The 21,361-nt window shown below is 40.2% G+C and overlaps 1 protein-coding gene across 1 annotated transcript in view; it reads right to left on the reverse strand.

Annotated features, from left to right (window-relative positions):
- Positions 1 to 2,081: 2,081 nt before the first annotated feature.
- Positions 2,082 to 21,361, reverse strand: part of PSTPIP2 (proline-serine-threonine phosphatase interacting protein 2) — a 41,151-nt gene continuing 21,871 nt past the window's right edge. Inside the window, exons 7-14 of the mRNA XM_006889237.1 lie at positions 14,946 to 15,044; positions 14,324 to 14,369; positions 11,148 to 11,227; positions 7,663 to 7,761; positions 6,538 to 6,634; positions 5,873 to 5,954; positions 3,898 to 3,932; positions 2,082 to 2,131 (exon numbers count right to left, since the gene is read on the reverse strand). Coding sequence (XP_006889299.1) covers positions 2,082 to 2,131; positions 3,898 to 3,932; positions 5,873 to 5,954; positions 6,538 to 6,634; positions 7,663 to 7,761; positions 11,148 to 11,227; positions 14,324 to 14,369; positions 14,946 to 15,044 — 588 coding nt within the window. The remainder of the gene's footprint in view (positions 2,132 to 3,897; positions 3,933 to 5,872; positions 5,955 to 6,537; positions 6,635 to 7,662; positions 7,762 to 11,147; positions 11,228 to 14,323; positions 14,370 to 14,945; positions 15,045 to 21,361) is intronic.

A 21,361-nucleotide genomic window follows, 5' to 3' on the forward strand; every position in this document is an offset into this window, starting at 1 on the left:
GGTGACAATTCACATTCCTCTGCTTCAAATCCAGAAACTTCTCTTGCTTCCCAAATACAAAACACGATTCATTTACAACTTTAGTCACTGACTAGGAAAGCATAGTTCTTCAGTCTGGGAAGTTTGTAAACTCCAGAAAACTTTAGACTCCTACTAGCTTAAGTTGAACTCTATGTCTACCATAAATTTAAAATATCAAAGAATGACTGTAAAGATTCACTAGAATGTCTTCATGAGTGATGCACTCTGGCTATCAGTTAAGCTGCTCTCCTGAGTGCCTTCTTCCAGACGATAGAAGCATCAACTGACATATCTAGAAGAAAGCAGCAAAAACATTTTATTTGAATGAGTCCTTCAAATCAGCAACTCTCCTACCTTCAACAAGAATAAATGTGCTTGACTTAGAAAAACAAATAGTAGGGAATGGATGTCCCAAGCCCTGAAAAATGGAATGTGAGGATACTAGCACTACATTGGTAAAGATTACTTGTATCTTTTATTTTTTGAAACATATTTTTAGTGTACTTATGCATGTAAAAATAGCAAGAGTAACAAAAAACAAATGCAGGACATATGATAAATTCCCCAACCTTTCTGTTTCCATTTCCATTCTTTCATATTTTGGGCATGTTATTAAGTAGGGGCCATTCCTTGGATGAGGTCATCATGCTTAGAAAGATGGAGGGTCAGCGAAAGAGAGGAGACCCCAAGGGAGGTTGATTGGCCCAGTGACAGTAACAAGGGGCTCAACTATCAGAGATGATAAGGATGGCACAGGATTTAGCAAAGTTCAGACCCATTGTTCACAGGTGATTAGGAGTCACAATCAGCTTGAAGACACCTAACATGATTCGTTGAAACGATTTTAAATGCTTCTGTAAGTTATTAACTAAGCTAAAACCTCTTCTTCAAACGCTCTTACATACAGTCAGTTACATATGTATATACTGAGCCCCTATTTACTGAACTGGCCAGGGCACTAACCCTATGTAGTGGAATTAATAATTTAGGAGAAATAAGTGGAGAAAAATGTTACTATTAACACCTTCCATTCAAACATCATATTATTGAGTTTGGAAAAAGTGGGGTTATCAGGTCAAATGCTATTATTAAACTAAAATATGCACTTCATCCAAATCAGAAATGCAGGAAAGAAAAATATAAAAAGAGCAGGAGCTGTGAGCACCTTGTCCCACAGCCAGCATCCACACGACATTCCAGAGAGCAGATCTCCTCTCCCGATCCCGTAATCCATAGCCCATGTTTTTGCTCCTTCTTTAACTTAGGCCATAAGGGAAAAGAAAACTAAAACACCTTGCCATTGAATTGATTCCTACTAATGGTAACTCCATATTACTGAGTTGGGTTTTCCATCGTCATCTCTTCCTCTTTTTAGATGCATAGATAAACTAAAAATATGTTTTAAAAAATGTTTACTCCATTGGATTTTCTAGGCTGCAATCCTTATAGAAGCAAGTTAACAGGCCTTTCTCTTATAGTGCTACTGTGTGAGTTTGAACTGCCAACCTTTCAGCTAACACTCAAACTCAAATCATTCGTACCATTCAGGGATCATTTGAGGAAGAAAGAGGGAAGCTTGTGAAAAGAAGAAGAAAACGGGATGAATCATAAGGACCACAATTTGGTTTTAGCTCAGGAAATTGAAATATTTTGTCTTCACTTTCCATTTCACAGCAAATTTGCTCAAATGTCAAATATATTTCTTAAGCAATTTAAGCACTTAAATATAAAAAAGCACTAGCCAATCATCTCTATGTAATGAAGACAACTTGGATTCTACAATTACTAATTTATCTGCTGTTTCCATTTTTACTTTTAACATTCTTTGTATTATGGAAAGACAAGGTATAACACTTGGATTGAAAATTTGTTTTCATAATAATAATAACATTAATACATCAATTATTTGTTAAAATACCTATTCTTTACCATCATCGCATTCTATTTTTCATAGCTTAGAACACCAATTCCTCACCATTTGCTCATGGTTTCAAAGGCCTAAGGAACAATCTCAAGTCTAAATGTGATTATATGAGAATTGAAGATGCTTACCATGGATGCTACTGGTAAAGCAAACTGTAGTTGTCAATCAAAGAGTAATCAGGGTCATCTGCAAAAGACAGAGCACAGAGCAACATTGTTGTTGTTGTTGTTGTTGTTGTTGTTGTTAACCATCAAGTCAGAACTGACCCATAGTTGACCCTCCAGCAGCTTTTAAGACAGAGTTAATTGCACAAAAAGAGACTGCCCATTCTTTTCCTGTGGAGCAGCTGGTGGATTCGAACCTCAGGCCTTTGGGATTGCAGTACAGATCTTTACCAGTAGGTCATCAGAGCTCCAGAGCAACATTAAGCCAGTATTTTTCTTTTATAGAGTTTATAGAGAACTTTGATTTCCATTCATTCATAGTTGCACATTTTCTTCCCTACCCAACCCACCCCTAGTTCACTTTTCTCTTTGGAAAAAAAATTATTTCATTGTTGCACAGTTTCCTCCCTCTCCCCCAAGCCAATATTTTTCATGGAAAAATTCTAGCCCTTCTCAAACCAGGTTATTCCACTTAAGTAATTTTCTGGTTGCTTTGTTTTGAGAAGGGGGAAAAAAACCTATTTGGCAACAAAACTTAAAATACTAATGGTAGTTACAAACAAAATCAAGGATTGCCTTGCATTGGGCCGGCATTTTAGAGGGGAGTGGTGCTTTAGGACAGAGTCTCTGCTAGACCCCACATCTGAAAGGAGATCCAAAGCCTATTTGAGCAAAGTTCCTTATCCTGTAGGAGCTCTGGTGAGGAGCTGCACTGCTAACTCAAAAGCACCATTCTTCTGGTGATTCGAATCCACCAGCAGCTCTGGGAGACACAGAGGGGCAACCTCCTCCCATGCTGGGAAGTCTTGGAAGCCTACAGAAGGGTCAGCTATGGGAAGCCCACAGAAGGGACAGCTATTGGAAGCCCATAGAAGGGTCAGTTATGGGAAGCCCACAGAAAGGTCAGCTATGATTTGGTTCTGAAATGATAGTAATGAAAGAGAGAGGTGGAAGTCCATAGTATATTCAACACTCTTCATCAACATCACAAACATATGTCAAAACTCATTGCTGTTGAGTCAATTCTGACACACAGTGATGCTATGGGACAGAGTTGAATTGCCCCCCGAGGGCTTCCAAGACTGTAATTTTTGTAAAAGCAAATTGTCACATCTTTATCCTAGAGAATGGCTTCTGAATTTTAACCAACAACCTTGTAGTTCATAGCCCAGTGTTTAACTGCCATGGCTCCTCACATTCAGATATAAATGGAGTTCTAGTGGCCTAGTGGTTAAGATGCTGTGCTGCTCGCCCAAAGGCAGGCGGTTTGAATCCACCAGTTAGTTCTGTAGGAGAAAGATAGTCAATCTCCTCCCGTGTCATTTACAGCGTGTAATTGTTACAGAAGATTTAGAAAACTTTCTGGGCAGCACCTCAGATCTTACCCATTGTGCTATGGCGGACAAGGACCCCTGTACGGATTTCTATTTCCTGTAAATGTTATTTACATGGAATTCTGTGGAACTCATTTTGCTGTTCTCATAACACAAGTTGAAATAATCTCTTCACTAAAACTGTCATATAGTAAGATCTTTTGACATTTCAGTAGCTGAATTCTCTTGGAGAAACTATCAAATAGAGCATAACCACCAAATTCCACTTTGTAGAAATAGTCTTTTGTTGCTGGTGGTGTTAGGTCATCCTGGAGTAAATGTCTAATACAGACTTAATTTCTGAGGAATTTTAGTCTATTTGTTCTTTTCTTGACCTTTATTTTAATATTCTAGCTATGTAACCTTCAAGAAAATCTGTCATAAGCTTTTCAGAAGGAGTTTCTTGTCAACATACCTGGTAAACTTCTAGGAATCGGGAGTGGTCCTCTCCTAGAAGAAATGAAAATCAATGTGTTTCAGGTAAATTCTTGAATGCTTGTAATTTTGCACTTCATGCCCTATTTCCGCTCTGTAGGGTTAATAAAAGCTTAGGCAAGCAAAGATCTGTGCCACCGACCTACTGAACGTCACACAGGACGTTATGCTGAGAGGCAGGACCATTCAGCACTTAGAAGCACAGACTTCTGCCTCTAGGGACTGGGAGGATCAAAATATCAGTTTAGTGGGAAAATCCTCTGATTGTCTTCTGCATCCATTATCTTCGTGTATAAAATTATAGAGACAAAGGCCTTCTACCTCAAAGTCCTTAAACCCTCTTTTGAGTATTAAACTAAAACCAAATCTATGGGAGAAGAATGGGCAATCTCTTTCCATGCGATTACTGCCTCTGAAAACCCGCTGGAGGGTCAGCTGTGGGTTGGTTCTGACTCAATGGTACTCAACAACAACATTGCCATTGAGTCAATTTGGACCCATGGCAATCTGCCCATCAGGTTTCAAAGTCTGTAAATCCCTATGTAAGTGGTGTGGGGGGGTAGAGATAGTTCATCTTTCTTCTACAGATCACCTGGTGGATTTGAACCCCTGACTTTCAGATTAGGTTACATTAGTGTTACTATGTAACACACTGAAGGAGCTCTGGTGTCATGGAAGTGAAGAACTGAGCTATCAGCCCAATGATATGTGGTTCAAATTCTCCAGCTACTCCGTGGAAGAAAGATGGGCAATCCCCAGCCCTGTGATTTACTGCCTCTTAAAACCCACTGGAGGGTAAGCTATTGATTTGTTCCCACTCCATGGTATATAACAACAACGGTGTAACACAGTAGATAACCAGGGTTCCTTCCTGTGAGGGGTAAGTGGGTTAATTCATGTAGATGGGCTGGAATAATCCCTGGCATTATGAAATATTGATGATGATCAAGCAAGCCTTTCCCCCACTGCATTGTCTTTACCAAACTGGGCTGAGAATTCAACAGCTTAGATTTCAAGCTGACTTTATATGAAACAGACTTTTTTTTATGTCTCAGGATCCTTTGTAACAGGGGACAGCAAACTTTTTCTGTAAAGAGCCAATTAATAAATGTTTTAGACTTTGCTGATTAGATACAGCCTCTGTCATGCCTCAAGTATACCACAAAAAGAGACAAAATACAAATGGGGTCATGTTTTAATAAAAGTTTATATGTGGATACTTAAATGTGACTTTCACATCATTTTCATGGGACACAGAACAGACTCTTTTTTCAGTCACTTAAAAATATTTTCAAAACTAACCTTAGAGGTCTTACAAAAGCACAAAGCTCGAACTTGATCCACAGAAGGTTGTAGTTATTAACAACTGGCTAATAAGGCATAGTATTCACAAATGAGCACTAATTACCACATTCCTCGGACAATGATGTTGCTGTTGTTAGCTTAGTGGTAAGAAGCTGTGCTGCAATCCCAAAGGCACTCAGTTGGAATACAACAGCTGGGAGAAGGATGGGCAGTCTCCTCTCATGCAATTTACTGCCTCTGAAAACCTGGGTCAGCTCTGGGTCATTTGATTTGTTGTTATGTGCAGTTGAGTTGGAACTTGTCAACACATAGTTGACCCTCCAATGAGTTTTTAAAGGTTGTAAAACACATGGGAGAAGATTCCCCATCTTTCTCCTACAGAGCAGTTGATGTCTTTGGATGGCAGCGCAACTACTTGCCCCTTAGGCCACCAAAGTTCCTTTAAAAAATTTTTTTATAATCTAGCATCTTCACTAATATGACTAATATGTACATGTTCTAATATGTCTAAAAATATTAATGATAAAGTGTTTATCAAAAGGGTTTCCATCCAGTTGGTGTATGTTTTGCTGTAACATCTCAATAACAATATTCAAAAATAAGGGTTTTTTTTTAAAAAAGGGAATTTTTCTTCTTGTGAAAGTTCCTACCTTGCTGGGTTAGGTCCTGAAGTCTTTCCTGGGGGGGCTGCATTCTTCTGGGGGCAGTAGAAGTTCTCATACATGATTGGTGCTATGAGAATCATCAAGAAACAAAATATTAATAAGCTAGAGCAATGATGTCAGGCTGGAGACTCAGGTGTACCTGATCTGGGCCATGGGCTTTGCAATTGCGTGCTATACGTCAGAGAGCTGGACAGTGACTAGGGACGATAGAAAGAGAATTGATGCTTTTGAGCTGTGGTGCTGGAGAAGAGTGTTGAATATACCATGGACTGCTAGGAGAACAAACAGGTTCGTTCTTGAGAGGGTTAAACCAGGCTGCTCCTTGGGGACAAGAATTCTGAAGCTTCATCTGACAGACTCTGGACATGTTGCAAGGAGGGATCAGTCCTTGGAGAGGGATGTCATATTTGGGAGGGACAGCGCAAGAGAGGAAGACCCTCGATGAGATGGATCAATTCAGTGAGTGGGGTAATGGGAGTAAGTGTGTTGGAGACAGTGAGGTTGGCACAGAATAGAGCAGAGTTTAGGGCTATTGTACATAGGGTTGCAAATGACTCGACGGTACACAAGTGTCTTGCATGGCCAACAGTGTGACAAGAAAGGCTAACTGAATAGCTCAGACAATCCCCATGCTCCCACCACCCATTTACCTGGTGGACTCTGCCCAGTTTTTCGCTGATTCACAAAGTACTCAATGTCTTTCTCAATGCTGCACATTTCCAGGGTCTTACGGACCGTCTCATACATCTAACAAAAAGGAGATAAACCAATAGTCCATGTCAATTGTCAAATTGTCACACAGCCCATTACAACAGGGAATTGGGTGGATGGATGACTCTTTTTTGGATTTAACTTTGAAAGCAAAGACTGGATATTATCAAGTCCTGGACCAAAACAAAGGGATTCTCTGTACAACACTACTATTAAATTTAAATAATAATTGTGTCTTTGTGACAGCACAAAGTCTTTGCCCAAAAGATTTTAAAAATATATTGATGCAACCAGAAAAAAAAATATACCAACTCTCAACATAAAACTAATATCATACACAAATGCAAAAACAATTACTTCACTTGGAGAAAACACTTCCTTTCAATCCTACAAGTTTTCCACATGTTTATTCTTTGAGTGTGAGTCTATTGTCTAAATGGAGTGGAGTGGATATTTTTGGGGGAGGGGTGGGTTTTGTCATCTTTAAATGGAGTAGATATTGGCAAAGGAGGTTCTAATGACCTGAGTCCCTTCTTCTGAGGTCTGGGGACCCAAGGAGTGGATATTGGCAAAGGAGGTTCTAATGACCTGAGTCCCTTCTTCTGAGGTCTGGGGACCCAATGGCTGTGCCAGACTTAAACCTGGGTTATGGCTTTAGGAATAACCCGAAAGTAAATTCTGGGTCCTAGAATGACCACAAGCTCAGGCCAGCTTCAGTGCACTCAGACCTCAGCAGATAGGTCTGCATGTGTCTGTGAGCACTTTGTGCTGTCCTGGAGTAACCCCACTGGAGACCGGAACAGGTTCCAGGTGTGGCATCTCTGTCGTCCATAAATTAAGCTTGATTTGGGGTTTCCCTTCTCTGCTCTCCTGCCCTCCCTCTGAACTCTCACAGAGAACAACATGGTGGTAAACTGGTCCAGGATGCAGTCATTTGACCTTGGGCAAGAATTTGACCTCTGTGAGTCTCAGATGAAGAAGCTGAGCAAATAAATATCTATGGCTCCTTCCAGTCTATGAATTCAATATGCAGAGCCTCAGTCCTCAGGCTGCCTCTGACTTACGTCATCGCTTGTGACACATTGTTGTGACAGCTGATTCAGATGTAACCACAGGGCATTCCGGAAGAAGTTTATCCGTTCACATTCTTGAGCCTCAAACACCTACAGAAACATAATTACATGTAGATACATGTGCAGAGACAAAAGAAACCCTTTGTTTAGACTGATGTGACTGTCAGTCTTGACATAGTTCATAGCAAGCTGTGTTGTTAACCTAAAGACTGTGTCTCAGGTGGTTCAAATCCACTGGCCACTCAGGAGGAGAAAGATGGACAATCTCCTCCTGCTGCAATTTACAGACCCGACGGAGGGTCACAACATCACAACGAGGCGGAATCTACTCGCCAGTAGGAAGTAGGAGGTTTATTCGTTTATTCCCAGCGCCTTGGGTGGTACAAATGGTCAGTGGATTCAGTTGTATAGCAAGAGGTTATATGTTTAAGTCCATCTAGATGTACCACAGAAGAAAGGCCTGGCAATCAATTGTCAAAAGGCCAGTCTTTAAAAATCCTAAACAGCACAATTGCACTCTGACACACTCAAGGTCACTGTAAGTCAAAGTTGATTCAGTGATAAACGGCTGGCCTACCACCCAGAGCTAAAACACTCTTAAAACACAGAATTGAAATAGATTTTAACACTTAATAACAGAATTGGATGTAATTGGAGGATCATTGACACTAGTGCACTAACTTGAGTCCCAGCTCACATTTCCAAATGCCTAATTGTCAGTTGGAGTGGGCAATTTCTCCTGTGCGATTGATTTACTGCTCCTGAAAACCCACTAGAGGATCAGCTACGGCTCAGTTCCAATTCGACAGCACACAGTAATTATACTCTCCAAGGAGTCCTTACATATTTCAGTGTTGGCTGCTAGCCAAAAGGTTGGTGGTTCAAACCCATCCAGTGACTCAGAGAGGAAGACTTGGCAGTCTGCATCTACATAAAGATTACAATCATGGAAACCCCTTGGGGCAATTAGTTCTACTCTGTCTAAAGGTTGTCACGAGTCAGAACTCTCTTGGTCAGCAATGTGCTTTGGGTTTCTTTTTTTTAATGGGCCTCTCTACTAAGCAGCCTGCCAGAGTATCAGATTCAAAAACCTTACCAACCCCCAAGGATGAATGAACTTGACTGGCAAGCTCAACTGTTGGTCATTATTGCTGAAATTGCTTGAAGAAAACATGAGAATTCTCATCTTCATATAGTTTTGAATTTATATTTTTTTAAATTAAAAATAAAAGTCACTACCTGAATAATAGGTTTTGCGTACAAATAAATGCCAACTTTTGGAAAATCAATCTATTCTACAACGTTTTCAACAGTGGATACTACATATTAAGGTGCTATATAAATTATAAATACCACAGCTAATGAATTTTACCTATGATTCATTTTAAACATAACTTTTAAAATGTTTCATTTTTCACATTTTATAATGTAATACTTCAAAGATACATAAAAATAGAGAAAATATTATCATGAACTCCCTTGTACAAATAACCAGCATTTATGAACATTTATTAACTTTCAGTCAATCCTATTCACCCATCTCACCTCCCAACTTCCCATCCCCTGCTCAGTTCCCCCCCCCTTTCATCTGCAAGTGCATCTTCTTAGCACCTAACTCATACAGACGGAACTTACAAAATTTAATCACTTAATCATTCATTAGTTGTTTCCATTGTTTTATGCTCACTCTAATTAAATGTTTGGGAATGCTGGTGGCCTGCTGGGAAGGCAGTCAACCTAAAGACATGTGGTTTGAATCCACCAGCTGCTCTGTGGGACAAAGATGGCCAATCTCCTCCTGTGCAATTCATTTTCTGCCTTTGAAAACCCACTAGAGCATCAGCTGTGCGTTGGTTCTAACTTGATGGCACACAACAACCATCACCAACACCAAGTGTTAGCTATGACGGACAACATCCTAAGTATACGTGGGGATGCATTCAGCTACTTGTTATAGGCAACAGATACTCCATTCCTTAATCAAGAGTTTTTCTTGTCTTCCCCCCTTGAGATATTTATTCTTTTCTAACACTAGTTTATTTACAAAATTCTTGTCTTTTTAAATTATTTTCCTTCCTTCCTATTAATAATATGATTCTTTGTTGTTGTTGTTGTTAATTGCCATCAAGTCAAACACAACTCATAGCGACCCAATCAACAAAAGACCTGAAGCCTTCCTAGAACTATCATCATTTCTCAAAGTTTATAGTTTCCAGGGGCATGTTATTCAGGAAGTGGATGCCACTCTTGCTCCCAAACCTGTCTTAAACTGAGAGCTCCACCAAACACTGTCCACCAAATATTTACACAAGATAGAGCAAGACAATTCCTTTATCTTTTTTTTTAAAAAAAAACAACCCACAAACTTTTATTCATTCGTGGTTGCACATGGGAAGTCTTTCTTGATGGTTCTGAAGTCCCCCAATTCATTTCTCTTTCTCTATGCTTTGCCTGAAGGTCCATTTGTGTAGTTGGGAATACAAAATTTATGTACGTAAAGGCCTATATAGGGTCGCTATGAGTCGTCTACAACTCGACACCACTTAACAACAACAACAAGGGCCTACTACACACAGAAAAGGGCCAAGTCTACTTCAGAACGTGTGTAATTTCCTCTCACTGAAAGTAAGGGGTGTGAGCATTTGGCTTTGTATTTTATCAAGTATGTAATACAAAAAAAGTGATGCTACCAAGCCCAAGGTGGGTGATTCTAATCTGCGGCCCTCAGGCCTGGTTCAAATTGTTTTTCTATCAAACATTCTTCTAGGTGGTATAGCACTGGTCTGTGCATTGCTGTACAGAGGTAACTCGTGGTTGCTGTGATGCTAAACACTGTGACACTGATGTGCCAAATGTGAGAATGGTTAGCCATGGTAGACAGTGTTTGGTGGAGCTTCCCGATTAAAACAAGCTTGGAAGCAGGAGTGGCATCCACTTCCAAAATGGCTTGCTTCTGGAAACTCTATGAACAGTGCTCAGGTCTTTCATTTGTAGGGTCGCTATGAGTCGTCTATGACTCGACGGCACCTAACAACAGTAACAACAACATGTAATACAATAATAGATCATGGAACAATAAAACAAAGATAGATGAAGGCAGAAAGATGATATTTAGGAAATTCCAGTTTGTTCCATGCGCAGCTTACATTTCTGATTTCTAGCTTGTCTTGAAACTTGTTAACGCTGTGAGAACTGGGGCTCTACAGTGAAGGGGAGGGACCCTAGTGGCCTCGTGCTAAGGGGTTGGCTGTCAACACAATGGACATGGTTTGACTCCATCAGCTGCTCTGAGGAAGAAAGGTGGGCACTCTCTTCTTATGAGATTTACGGCCTCTGAAAACCCACTGGACGTCAGCTCTGAGTCGGTTCCATGGTATTGACAACAAAGTGAGGGGGAGAGGCTTCTCTACAAAGGAGAGTCTCAGGCTCTGAGAGGAAGACACTCCCTTCTAGAGCAGCTTCTGGGGCCTGGGTACCTCACAAGCTTTGATGTGCTCGCTCTGCCACTCTTCTCGGACCTTGTCCAGCGTGCTGACATGCGTCATGTAGGCTTTATCTGCAACAGAAAGGAGGAGACTGGATTCAGCAGCCAGACAGGAAGGCAGCTCCTTGACCCACCTCGCATGCTTTTGTCAAGAGAAGAAAGAGACTCTATGTGAGCTGAGAGGAAACCATAGATACGCTCCCCCTCTTCCCAAAAGCACTCAACACTGTGAAGTTATACTGGCATTCGTCACGCTCATAAAATTACTGTGATGTCATGATAGGTAGGCCTCAACTTCTTTTACTGAATTGTACAGTTAGCAAGAAATCCTTGCACTCCAAGGAAGGAGAAGTGAAATTGGACTAGGAATTGGTGCCAGTTTCTTCAGACTCTTCAATAGATCTGAGTTCTTCTCCTTTTCAGGGAAATTATCACAGGAGTAGAGAATATAACTACCCTGAAACTTCAAGGGGTGCCACGTTACTTTAGTTTGGGATTCAGAAATGTGTTTCCTACAAGATGGGATAAAAATCAGAAGCTCTTCCAAACAATTGGCTTAGATCTTTCATTGCAATAAAGAGAGGACCTCACAACATGGCCATTTTTCCTTCGAGTCACTTCAAAGTCAGGGGCTCTCCATCAGTGTTCAGGGATGTGACTCTCCAGGGGAGGAGACCGTCTATAGTCTTCCTTTGGAGAAGACAGAGGATTCAAACTGCTGACGTTTGAAAGTGATGCAGTGTGTTAAACACTACACAGCCAGGGCTCCTGAGTAAGAGTTCCTAAGACTGAAACGAACTTTGAGTGCTTGAAAATGAGCTCTTTCTCCTCTGAAAGCCTGAAAGAGGGTCAGCTGGAAGTCGGAACCAAATCTGAACCAGTGAGTGAGAGGAGGAAAAAGTTTTAACATCACTTCTAGAACAAATGTCCCACAAATCTAATTCCTTTGCTGGCTGAGATAATAAGAAAGAGAAAAGCTAACACCTTGTTATCCTCTCACTCGTCAAACGCCAAAGGCTCTCCTGTGCACAGTCAAGGTATAAAAATATGATGAAAACACAGACAGTGAAGGAGATGGAGAAGAAATAGATGTTCCCAATAAATCGTAGGGAGCATTGGTGGCTCAGTGGTAAGGAGTTACACTGCCAGCTCAAAGGCAGGCAGTTCCAATGCACCAGCTGCTCCACAGGAGAAAGATGGGCAATCATGCATGTGCTTTACTGCCTCATACAGGTAAGGGTTGGTTCCAGCTCAGTGTTACATAACAACAACAACAACGCAGTAAATCATAGTGACCAGTTGGATTATCAAGCCCCTGCTGCCTCCCCCATACATAGTCTGTACACTGAGCAAATACTCCAAGAAACTGAACTGTATCAAGAACTCAGGATTGGAGGATATGCTTAGTAATGTCCTAAAACATGTAGATGACCCAACCTTGCTTGCCGAAAGTGAAGAGAACTTGAAGTACTTATCTATACAGATATTAAAAAATTTCAACTTTCAATATAAATAGCATCTCAGTATAAAACAAAAATCTTCACAACTGAACAAATAAGCAATGTCATGATAAATACAGAAAATACTGAAGTTATTAACATTTATTTCACTTGGATCTACTATCAATATCCTTGGAAACAGCCATGGAAATATGCAGAACAGATCATTCGAGAAGCTGGGCTTTATGAGGAGGAATGTGGCATTGGGATTGGAAGAAGACTAATCAATAGCCTACATTACACAGATGACACAACCTTGCTTGACAAAACTGAAGAGGACCTGAAGCACTTGCTGCAGAAGGTAAAGGACTATATTCTTCAATATTAATTGGAGCTCAACATCAAGAAGACAAAGATTCTCATCACTGGGCCAACTGGTGGATGGAGAAGAGATTGAAGTTGTTAACACTTACAGCTTTCTTGGCTCCACAATCAACACTGTTGGCACCAGCAGTCAGGAAATCAAAAGATGAATTGCACTGGGAAAATCCACTGTCAGGGACCTTTCCAGAGTACTAAAAAGCAACAATGTCAGTCTAGAAACTAAGGTGCACTTGATCCAGGCCATGATCTTTGCAATTACTTACTATGCACCAGAGAGCTGTACAGTGACTAAGGATGACAGAAGAAGAATCGATGTATTTGAGTTGTGGTGCTGGAGAAGAGTCTTGAACATACCATGGATTGCCAAGAAAACAAATAGGACTTTGAAGCTCTGTCTCACATATTTTGGGAATGTAACCAGGAAGGTGGAGGAACAGCACAGGAGAGGAAGACCCCAGATGAGATGGACTGATACAGCAACTGGAGTAATGGGGGTAGGTGTGTTGGAATCAGTGAAACTGGCTCAGGGCAGGGGAGGCTTCAGAGCTATTGTACACAGGGTTGCTATGAGTCACAGGCAACTTGATGCCACATTAACAACAATGCCATTTGAATTGAAAGGGTATGCTGCAAAAAAAAAAAATCTTTAAAGTATTTAAAAGCAAAGATATTACTTTGAGGACTGAGGTGCAACTGACCCAACCCTTTGTATTCTCATTATATTCAGGTGAAAGCTGGGAAGCTCATAGGGAGGACATAATTGATGCCTTTGGATTATGATGATGGTGAAGAATGTTGACTCTACCAGGCACTGCCAGAAGAAAACGTACCACACGACCGACCACCCCTTAGAAGTGAGGATGACAAGACTTATATCATGTATTCAGACATGCGATCAGGAAGGGTCAGTCTCTGGAGAATAGCATCATACCTGGGTAAGTGGGTCAATGAAAATGAAGACCATAAATGGGTTCAAAGATAGCGACAGCTGTGTGAATGGTACTGGGACATGGTTGTGTGTAGAGTGGCTGACAGCATCAAAAACCACAACTGCACCTTCCTCCCACACACACTCCACTACCACTGCTCACACATTAAGGCGGCAAGACCTAAGACGACCGTACCCCAAACCTGAGGCTTCATTTGCTTCTTCCCAATTTCTCATTTTCTGAGACATTCCTCCCTCGACTTCTCTCCCTTCCTTGCTTCTGATATGCCTTGTTAATGCTACTGCCTTGTCACACATTGTTTATTGTAAAATGTATAACAATTACCTCCGAGAGGAATCTAGGGCATTGTAAACCTCACCACCAATCCTCCCCCGGGAGTGGGCCGAGCTCCTCACCAGAATCCTCCACTGCCGTCTTTGACGTGGCCAATTTCACAAAAAGCTGTGGGGTGGAAAAGAACGAGATTTGGGAGTGCTGGAGCAGCTTTCCACGGCCAAACGGATTTAAAGCATTGACTTGGATGAGACAAGGTTCAGTCCAAGTGCTTCCTACACTCCCTCGTGATAAATTGTTTCAACTGGCTCTTCAATCTCCTTGTCATTGGAAAACATCCATAAAGCATTCTGCCTCTGTTTTCCTAAGTATCCCCGCCCTCTAGTTGCTGACAATCTTGGTGTCCAGCATTTCTAAAGTTAAATGTATTGCCCACCCCAAAAAGAAAGGAGTCCAGCAACAACTGAGATCTGAGTTTTATAAAAATATGAAAAGCCTCAGACCCCCTCTCTACCATTTATCCTCCCACCCCCAACCTCAACATCCTGTTTCCCCAATTCTTTTCCTATCCCGAACCACATGTCAAGGGTTTTTTCTGGTGCGGGGGGTCCAAATAACCTGAAAGAGTTCAGGAGTCAGGTTCATTGCTTTTTTACATTCTTAACTGGCTCTAGTGTGATGTACAAAGTCTCGGGCATTTTCTGGCCTTCGGCCCTCTCACAACACACTTTTCCTTCCAGGTACCTTTTCCTGTTGCTTTTGATTCACTTGGTTGGCACTCCTGTGGACGGCCTGCTCCGCCTCATCCTTGTCCCGGCATTTCTGCTCGTAGTTTTTCTTGGCCTGTGTTGTTAGGAAACAACATGCAGAATAACTGGCCATAACCAAGAAAAGCAATTACTCTTCAAGCTCAGTAAAGAACACGGCACTCTACACTGATCATCACTAAACCTTGAACTTCTAGCAGACAGATTCTTGTTCTTTGGTTGTTGGTTTGTTTTGTTTTGTTTTGTTTTGTTTTCCCCCTGCCTCTTTTTAAACAGTCCCTCCGTAAGGACTATCCACACTTAACCTTTGTATCCAAAGACAAAATTTGTAGGTGAAAGGAGTTAGCCTTAGTTACACACCAGTTAATTTCAGGGTCCAAAATATGGAACACTTCTTGCTGATCTTCTCTGTATCGTTACAATTTTAGTATATGTGCTGCCGAAGCAAGCACTGGTTGTTGTTTTTTTAACATCAGACAGGAGTGAAAGATGTAGATGATATTCACCACTGTTTAGTCGGCTGAACAATGTTATCATCACTGTACAGATACTTGTTTTTATCTTAAAAGGTTTCTCTAGCCCTTTTTATTATTATGTGTGAAAAGACAAACCACATACTAAGAGAAATTGCTTGCAAATCACTAATCTGCCAAAGCACTAGTATCTAGAAAATTATTTTAATATTATTCATTATATTTGAGGCTCCGTCTAACTTACTTCGGACATGTAGTGAGGAGAGACCGGTCCTTGGAGAGGGACATCATGCTTGGGAGGGTGGAGGGACGGCGCAGGAGAGGAAGGCCCTCTATGAGGTGGATTGATTCAGTGACTGGGATAATTGGGATGGGAGTGTCAGAGACAGTGCGATTGACACAGGACAGAGCGGAGTTAGGGCTGTTGTACATAGGGTCGCTATGAGTCGCAGGCGACTCGACGGCACATAACAACAACAACAACATCTATATTATTATAAAATTAAATAAATTTAATATTTTTTTAAGAATACTGATAACAACATGTTGTAAGGAGAGACCAGTCCTTGGAGAAGGACATCATGCTTGGGAGGGTGGAGGGACAGAGCAGGAGGGGAAGGCCCTCTATGAGGTGGATTGATTCAGTGACTGGGGTAAAACCAGGATGGGTGTATCAGAGACAGTACTATTGGCACAGGACAGAGCAGAGTTTAGGGCTGTTGTACATAGGGTGGCTATGAATTGCAAGTGACTCGATGGCACATAACAACAACAACAACAACAACAACTGATAATTTTTATTGGCAATAAGTCTATCATATTTAAAAATTAAATATATTTAATAATATCTACCAAGGACTAGTATCTAGGAAATATTTTTTAAAAAACCTCTCAAAGCTTAAGAGTTAAAAAGCAAAAAATCAATTAAAACCTGGGCAAAAGACATGAAGAAATGTTTTACTTAAAAAAATAAACAGATAGCAAATATATCCATGAAATTATGTTGGACATTATGACTAGTAATACCATATGCATGTTTTACTAGTTACCCTTCTATTTTTACAATAATTACGTTATGCAGTATTTGTCCTTATGAGACTGAGTTAGTTCACTCAGCATAATGCTCTCCAGTCTCTCCCAAGTTATGTAATACTTTTTAAAAATCATTGCTCCTGTGTGCTGCATAGTATTCCAATGTATGGATGGGTGAGGATAGGTAGGGGCAAAACCACAGGGTTGTACAGTTTGGTGGGTGGAGGGAGTGAGTGAAGGAAATGGGAAGGATTCGTGGAGACTTGAAAGGATTAGGTGATGATGGGCAAGGTCCAATGGTGGTTGATTTTATAAAACATAATTCATACAAAAAAATTCATGGGAATGACTGTACGAAACACACTATGAATGAAGAATAGTGTGAAACACAATGTATGCAAATTTTTTATATATTTTTAATTCATTTTCATGAGTATGTACATATTTTCATTCATTTGTTGTTGCATTTTTCTCCCTGCCCACCCCTTCCCCAGTTTGTTCTTCTCTTTGAAAATTAAAAGAAAAATTCTTTCATTGGTATACAATAAACCCCCCCAGTACACTCCACTATGCAGCCTTCATTCTCGACTCTTGTCATAACCATAATACCCAATCATATATTGCTTCTAAACAGTTCTCTCCCTCATCTGTTTCAATGCAGTATACATAATTAATCCAATCTTTCTCAATCTCACCCCAACCCTGATGTCAGTCCCACTTTGTGAGCAAATCCATTTTTTAAAAAATTAAAACTACAATGAGTTGTCACACATCTCATAAGCATGGCCAAACTTTTAAAATAATGGCAACATGAAACATTGGCAAGGATACAAAGAAAAATAGGTCTCTCATTTACTGCTGATGGGGACATAAAATGATACAGTCACTCTGAAAAGCAGTTGGCAGTTTCTGGATAAGCTAAACATATAACTATCATATTTCCCAGCAATTGCACTACTGGGCACTTATCCCAGGGGTCAATAATCATGCAAAAGCCTACATAAAAATTCTTAGTGCAGCTTTATTTACTATATCCTGCTTTAGAGCACTTTATACTATAAACTTCTTATTCCAGATAACCTTCAGGAGGTGAAAGATTAAACAAACTGTGGTACCTCAATAACATGAAACACAACTTGACAATAAAAAGGACACACAACTTGAACGAGTCTCCAGATAAAAAGATTCAATCCAAAAGGTTATATACAATGTACAATTCCAATGAGCATATTCTTTCTCTCTCTTTTTGGTAAAAGCTTTATAGAGATATAATTCACATGCCAGAAATTTCACCCAATGAAAGAGTACAATTCAAAGGTTTTGCTATCTTTACAGAGCTCTGCAATTTATACAATTCTTGAGATGACAAAATAACAGAAATGGGGATAAAGAAGGGACAGGGCATGAGAGAGCAGGTGTGCTTGAAAAGGACAACATGAGGCATCTGTGTGGTGACGGAAATGTTGTCTATCTTGACTATATTACTGTTGTTATTCTTGACTATAGTAATGTTTTTATCTCTTTTACTCAGATTTTCAGGGTACTACCATTAGGGGAAAGTGAGTCAGAATGTATGGAATTTCTTTGTTTTATTTCTTACACGACATAAAACGTTTACTTTAAAAAAAAAACTAAAAAAAAAACTCATTCAGAAAGTTTTTCTGTGCTGTATCTGTAACTCTTTTATAATTGTAAGACTCTTAAAAAATAAATACATTTTCTTTTCTTTTTTCTTTTATTGTATAACCTCATCCCACCAATCACAAATTCACTTGTGTCCCACCAAAATATATGTATGTAATGGCGCTCTGGCAGCCCAGAAGTAAAAATCTGGGCTGCAATCCCAAAGGCACGCCGTTCCAATCCACTAGCTGCTCTGTGGGAGAAAGATAGGCAATCTCCTGTGAGACTGTTGTTTTGTTGACTGCCTTTGAGTCAAGCATGACTCATAGTGACCCTATTAACAAAAGGCTTGAAGCTTTTCAATAACTATTGATGTTTCTCAAATTTCATAGAGTTTCCAGAGGCATGTTGTTTAGGAAGTGGATGCCGCTCACATTACTGCCCCTGAAAAGTCACTGGACGGTAAGCTATGGGTTGGTTCTGATTCAACCGCACACAACAACATCAACAATGATAAAATGTAGGGAGCTGTCATGGCTTAATGTAAGAAGTTGCACTGCCAACCTAAAGGCAGGAAGTTCAAGTCTACCTGCTCCTCAGGAGAAAGATAGGCAATCTCTCCCTGCGTGATTTATAAACTCTGAAAAACCACTGGAGGGAGTTAGGGGTTGAGAGTCTGACTTAATTGCACATAAAAACAACAATGACAATATGTGGAAGATCATGATCATGGACATGTAATGTAGTGAGCAGACAAACCAAACAGCTATAAAGGGTGAAATGTAACCCCCTCCAGTCCCGTGACAGCACTGAGCCTATATGTAAGGGAGCTTCCCTATGGTGGCCTGTAACGTCTTTCATCTCACAAGATATAAAAGGGGAGAAAAGTGAGCATAAGAAGTGTTCTCCATTTCACCAACAAGGGATCGCCAGGAGTGGAGTGTGTCCTTTTAGCTTGTGTCCTGAGAAACTTCTCAGCTCCAGGGAAGGATAAGACCCAGGGGTCCCAAGGAACTCCTGGCTAATAGATGCTGAAGGAAATGCAGACTTTGCTCTAGAAGTGGGAGTGAGGCACCAGAGAGCTGGTACCTTGAATTTAGATTTTCACTTTCTTAAGCTGTAAGAGAAGAAATTTATATTTCTTAATGCAATTGAATTGTATCTCTGCTGTAGCAGCACTACATAATTAAGACATCGTCTAGCACTGAGTTTTTTAATTACACCCTTTATTTTCCAAATTTTATAATTTGAGTGGAAGTGTGTAAATCATAAAGTGTACTCATTCGGGACATTTTATGCTTTATAACATAATTGTCATTGATTAATGTAATTCTTGGAAGCAGGAGTGGCATCCACTTCCTAAATAACATGCCTCCAGAAACTCTATGAACTTTGATAAATGTTGATGGTTGTAGAGGGGCTTCAGGCCCTTTTGTTCATAGGGTGGCTATGAGTTGTGCTCTATTCGAAGGCAATCAACAACACAAAAAATGTAATTCATGAACTATCATGTTTACTCATCCCTTATCAAATACACTTTCTTCTTTTTTGAAGGCAGGAAGGATAAAAGAGGAAAGAACCAATATGGAGGGAAGATGAGTGGCACTAAAGCCTGACCATATGGAAAAAAAAACTAAAACAAAAATCATGCAGCTGGGGTAGGGTTGGTTTTTTTTTTTCCGGTTTGTTTTGGTTTTGTTTTTGCTTCTGTCTTCTTCGAAACAGAAAATGAATTCTCAAATTGGGCAGGATATGAGTAATATGTTTCAAAAAAGCAAACATCCATAGCAGAATAAGAGATGTTAAGAGTTTCCCTGGCCAGGGTATAAACTCATAACTAGGTAGGATATGACAAATTACAAGAAGGAATCTCAGGTACCCTTGGAGCACATTAGTATTTGGGGGCAGGTATGGATGAAATTTCAGAATGCAAATACCCTCATCCAATATTCAAATTGAAGGGGCTCTTGTGGCATGGTGGTAAGGAGCTGCACTGCCAACCCAGGAGGCACACGGTTTGAATCCACCAGCTGCTCTGCAGGAGAAAGCTGGGCCATCTCCCATGTAATTTACTGCCCGGCCATGGGTTGTTTCCAACTCGATGGTACAAATAACAATACTCAAAATGAGAAGTCAGGAGAGCCAACATTATTCTCAATGGAGAGAGGTTAAAGGCATTCCTTTTAAGAGCAGGAACTAGGCAAAGATGCCCACTATCACCTCTCCTATTCAATATTGTACTAGAAGTCTTAGTGATAGCAATAAGACAAGAGAAGGAAATAAGAGGCATCCAAATTGGCAAAGAGGAAGTAAAATTATCTCTCAATGCAGATGATATGATAGTATACTTAGAAAACCCCAAAGACTCAGCAAGAAAACTATTGGACATAGTTGACCAATCAGCAAAGTAGCAGGATACAAGATCAACATACAAAAATCAGTTGGATTTCTCTACAGTGACAAAGAGAATACAGAGCTGGAGCTAAGAAAAACAATCCCCTTCACAATAGCTAATCACAAGATTAAATACTTGGGAGTAAATCTAACCAGAAGCACAAAGGATCTATTGAAAGAAAATTACAAAACATTACTACAAGAAAAAAAAAAAAAACGACCTGGAGAAGTGGAAGAATATCCCTTGCTCATGGATAGGAAGACTCAATATTGTGAAAATGGCAATACTACCAAAGGCAATTTACATGTTCAACGCAATACCAATACTATTCTTCAACGAGATGGAAAAGGTAATCTCCAGTTTTATTTGGAATGGAAAGAAGCCTCAAATAAGCAAAACACTCCTTAAAAATAGAAAAAAGGTAGGAGGCATCTCACTCCCCGATTGCAAATCCTACTACACTGCTGTAATGTAGTATGGTACTGATACAATGATAGACACATAGATCAATGGAAGAGAATTGAGAACCCAGAAATCAGTTCATCTACCTATGGTCAACTGATTTTTTTTTTTGGAACGCTTCACGAATTTGCGTGTCATCCTTGCGCAGGAGCCATGCTAATCTTCTCTGTATCGTTCCAGTTTTAGTATATGTGCTGCCGAAGCGAGCACCTGATTTTTGACAAAGAGATGTAATCAATTAATTGGGGAAACAACAGCCTTTTTAACAAATGGTGTTGGCAAAATCAGAAAAATACCTGCAGAAGACTCAAGCAAGATCCACACCTCACTCCATATACAAAAACCAACTCAAGGTGGATCATGGACCTAGAACTAAAACCAAGGACTATAAGCTTCATTAAAGAAAAA

This window comes from Elephantulus edwardii, unplaced genomic scaffold, assembly GCF_000299155.1.
Source record: "Elephantulus edwardii isolate Elephantulus edwardi_28Jun2011 unplaced genomic scaffold, EleEdw1.0 scaffold00076, whole genome shotgun sequence".
Taxonomy (NCBI): Eukaryota; Metazoa; Chordata; class Mammalia; order Macroscelidea; family Macroscelididae; genus Elephantulus; species Elephantulus edwardii.